This window comes from Nicotiana tabacum, chromosome 16, assembly GCF_000715075.1.
Source record: "Nicotiana tabacum cultivar K326 chromosome 16, ASM71507v2, whole genome shotgun sequence".
In the NCBI taxonomy this organism is placed as follows: Eukaryota; Viridiplantae; Streptophyta; class Magnoliopsida; order Solanales; family Solanaceae; genus Nicotiana; species Nicotiana tabacum.
In genome coordinates this window covers 54173086-54176228 of record NC_134095.1, presented here as the reverse complement: position 1 = coordinate 54176228, position 3143 = coordinate 54173086, and the positions used below count along the sequence as shown (strand labels likewise).

The following is a 3143-nucleotide window of genomic DNA, read 5'->3' as shown; positions in this document are numbered from 1 at the left end:
CACCCTTCGTCGGAAAATTACACTATATATATTGGTAAAATATTAGAATTTTAGAGATATATAACATATATTGAACACTCTTTATCGGGGAATTTTATTCACTTCTTTTAAGTTTGAATATCCTTGAGGAAATTTCTGGCTTTGGCACTGGTCATGTAGCTTTTTTAATTCCCTCCGAGATTGAGACCGTGAAGAGGTTCATCGAGGGGTTAAATTTTGGTATCAAGATCGTTATAGCTATGCACAGCAGGGTTGCAGGTTAGTCTCCAGAAATAAAAGTTACAGAGCAGTACAAAACAGGGAGAAAAAAAAAGTAAGAAGAAGAAGGAGAAGCAGCAGCACAACAACAATAGTAACAAAATAATAAACAGTCAACATACAGCTAACTACAGAATATATGAGCTTTTACATAAGGGGGATTTCATAGCAATTCATTCTTTCGGACTGATGGAGAAATACAAAACCTGTGGTTTCTAAGGTCAAGTGTGATAGAGCTGCTGAGTACTTTCATTGTTAGGTAGTTTCAGTTTCAAATTACTCCAGCGAGCAATTTAGTTGAAATAAAGTGAACAACATCTAATTAAGTTAGTTATAATTGTTGTATATGTGGATGACAATTCTCATGACAACTCGAGAAGAGCTCTAGACAAAACTTTGTCAAATTGAACATTTATCAAATATGTTCGTATTTACCAACAATCTGTTTATACATAAAAGTTTCTGAGCCTAATAGACAATTCGTTTTGTTTTCTTCTTTATGTTTCCCCTTTTCTGCACCTTTGTGAAAACTCGAGAAGAGCTCTAGACTCGGGCTGCAAATTGAACATTTAACAAGCATAGTCGTATTATACCTAAAAGGTTGTGAGCCTAATAGACAATTCGCTTTGTTTTCTTTTTTATGTTTCCCCTTTTTTGCACACCTTTGAGACAGACTTATTAGCGTTTTCCCTCAAATTCCTAGCTTTAAGCTGGCTGAGTACAGTTTTGGGGCCAAGAGTGCCTTTTGCTAAGGTGCACTTCTGAGTCTACTTCTACTATCTATAAAAAGTACTACGTACTGTAGCATATCATAAGAAATAATTGTTACTGAAAACAAGAATATATTGAATCGAGAAAAGAAAACAGTACTACTATGGAAAAATAACAAAGTCTAAGAACACCCAAAAACTCCAAAACATTAGAAAAAGAAAACAGATGGAGTATATAAAGAGAGAAAACAGTAAACTATACGATGAACTATTTTCATCTGTCTGCCTATCCTATCCTATACTTTAGACTATCTCCTTTGCAGGCTTAAAGCCATTCCCTAGCGGCTTTGGTTCTGCATCATCATCGGCCACGAACTTCTTCCAGTACCAATGCTCTCTCCAAACTTGAGACATCTCTTCAATTGGTATATTCTTTGTTTCCGGCACGTACAAGTAGACAAACACAGTCATTATTAACACAAACGCCGCAAAGAAGATAAATAGACCAAACTTCATCCCACATAGCATCTTCAAGAATATTTGTGCTACTCCGAATGTGAAAAACATGTTCATGGAGACCGTAACACATTGTGCTGCAGATCGAACTTCCAATGGAGAAATCTCACTCGGAACCAACCATCCTAAAGGACCCCATGAATACGCAAAGTTAGCCACGAATACACAGATGCAGACAACCACTAAAGCTGCAAACCAAAGTGGCAAATCTGTTGCATTCCCTGTTGTTCCGAATTTTGCCCCAATAAGAGCTGCCACTGCTGTTTGGAATATACACATGAAGATGCCACCCCAGAAGAAGAGTATTCTCCTCCCAAACTTATCCGTACAAAATACTGAAATAAAAGTTGCACCCACGTTGACACCGCCAGTGATAGCAGCTGACATAAGCGAAGCGTTACTCTTAAATCCTAATGTTTGGAAAAGTACTGGAGCATAGAACATGACCACGTTAATTCCCGTAAGCTGCTGTAACGATGGAATCAGAAGTGACAAAACCAACTGCGGTCTATACTTTCGGACGAATAAAAGATTATTCCATGGCCTTTCTACTTTCTTGGATGCTTCACTCGCCATAACAAGGTCATTAAATTCAGCATTTACGTTATCAACTCCTCTGATCTTTTTCAACAATTGTTCTGCCTCCTCTTTCTTTCCTCTGTCTATCAACGAACTCGGACTATCAGAGAGAAACATCGAGGAAACCAGGATGACTAGTGCTGGCACGGCTGCACCTCCTAAGCTAACCCTCCAACCCCAACCGCCAGAGATTTTGCTAGTTCCAAAGTTGACCAAATTCGCTATCAGAATCCCAATGGTGATGGCCATTTGGAATAACACGTTGAAAGTCCCTCTGTATTTGTAGGGAGCAACTTCTGACAAATAAATAGGGACAGATTGATTAGCAAATCCGACACCAATCCCCAAAAGAATACGACCTAAGATGAGCATGCTAATATGGATAGCAGCAGCGTTGAGGATGGCGCCTATCAAGAAAAAGAGACCTCCAAGGGCCATAGTAACCTTTCTGCCACGTTTTTTACTAACATGAGAAGCAACAATGGACGCAAACAGGGCAGCCACGTAAAGAGAAGACGTGAAAAGGGTCAACAACTGGCTGTCGAACTTACAGTACTGGTTGGTCGAGGTGTTCAAAGCCTCTTTTTGGTAAACAGACATGAAGAAGCGTTTGAGAAAAGGATCCATGGAAGTAACTCCACCTGAAATTCCAATGTCGTAGCCAAAGATCAAGCCTCCCATGGCTGCCATGATACAAGTCATGGCTACGTACACTGTTAGCTTCCCTGGGTACTCATCTGGATTGTCTCCGCCACCGCCGGCGGCACTTATAAAGTTTCCACCAGCCATGAAGATATAGATTACTATTAATTAAAGAAAGGAAGATTATTAAGATGGTGTCCTTAGGCGTGGAAAGAGAGGGGTATATATAGCTAGAAGTCAAAAACCGAGATCGAATAGGTTTATAACTAGTCGGATTAGGATATCCTTTTATTCTTCTTTTGTACTTATAAATATGTTTATGACTTACCCGCATATAACTTCCTAAGTTGACTAGGATATGGAGTATTTCTTTTCATGTCATAAAAAATATCCGTGTTATTATTTAATCAGGATAAATTATGGGAAATTTAATGTAAA

The 3143-nt window shown here is 38.8% G+C and overlaps 1 protein-coding gene across 1 annotated transcript; it reads right to left on the bottom strand.

The window, feature by feature from the left end:
- Positions 1 to 1142: 1142 nt before the first annotated feature.
- On the bottom strand, positions 1143 to 2910 carry LOC107766138 (sugar transport protein 12-like). Its single transcript, XM_016584882.2, has one exon. It carries the CDS (start codon positions 2850 to 2852, stop codon positions 1272 to 1274), a length of 1581 nt encoding a protein of 526 aa, XP_016440368.2. The 5' UTR covers positions 2853 to 2910; the 3' UTR covers positions 1143 to 1271.
- Positions 2911 to 3143: the final 233 nt, after the last annotated feature.

Excerpts from the sequence above, each read along its gene's own strand:
- LOC107766138 (XM_016584882.2), bottom strand. The coding sequence starts at position 2,852 with ATGGCTGGTGGAAACTTTATAAGTGCCGCCGGCGGTGGCGGAGACAAT.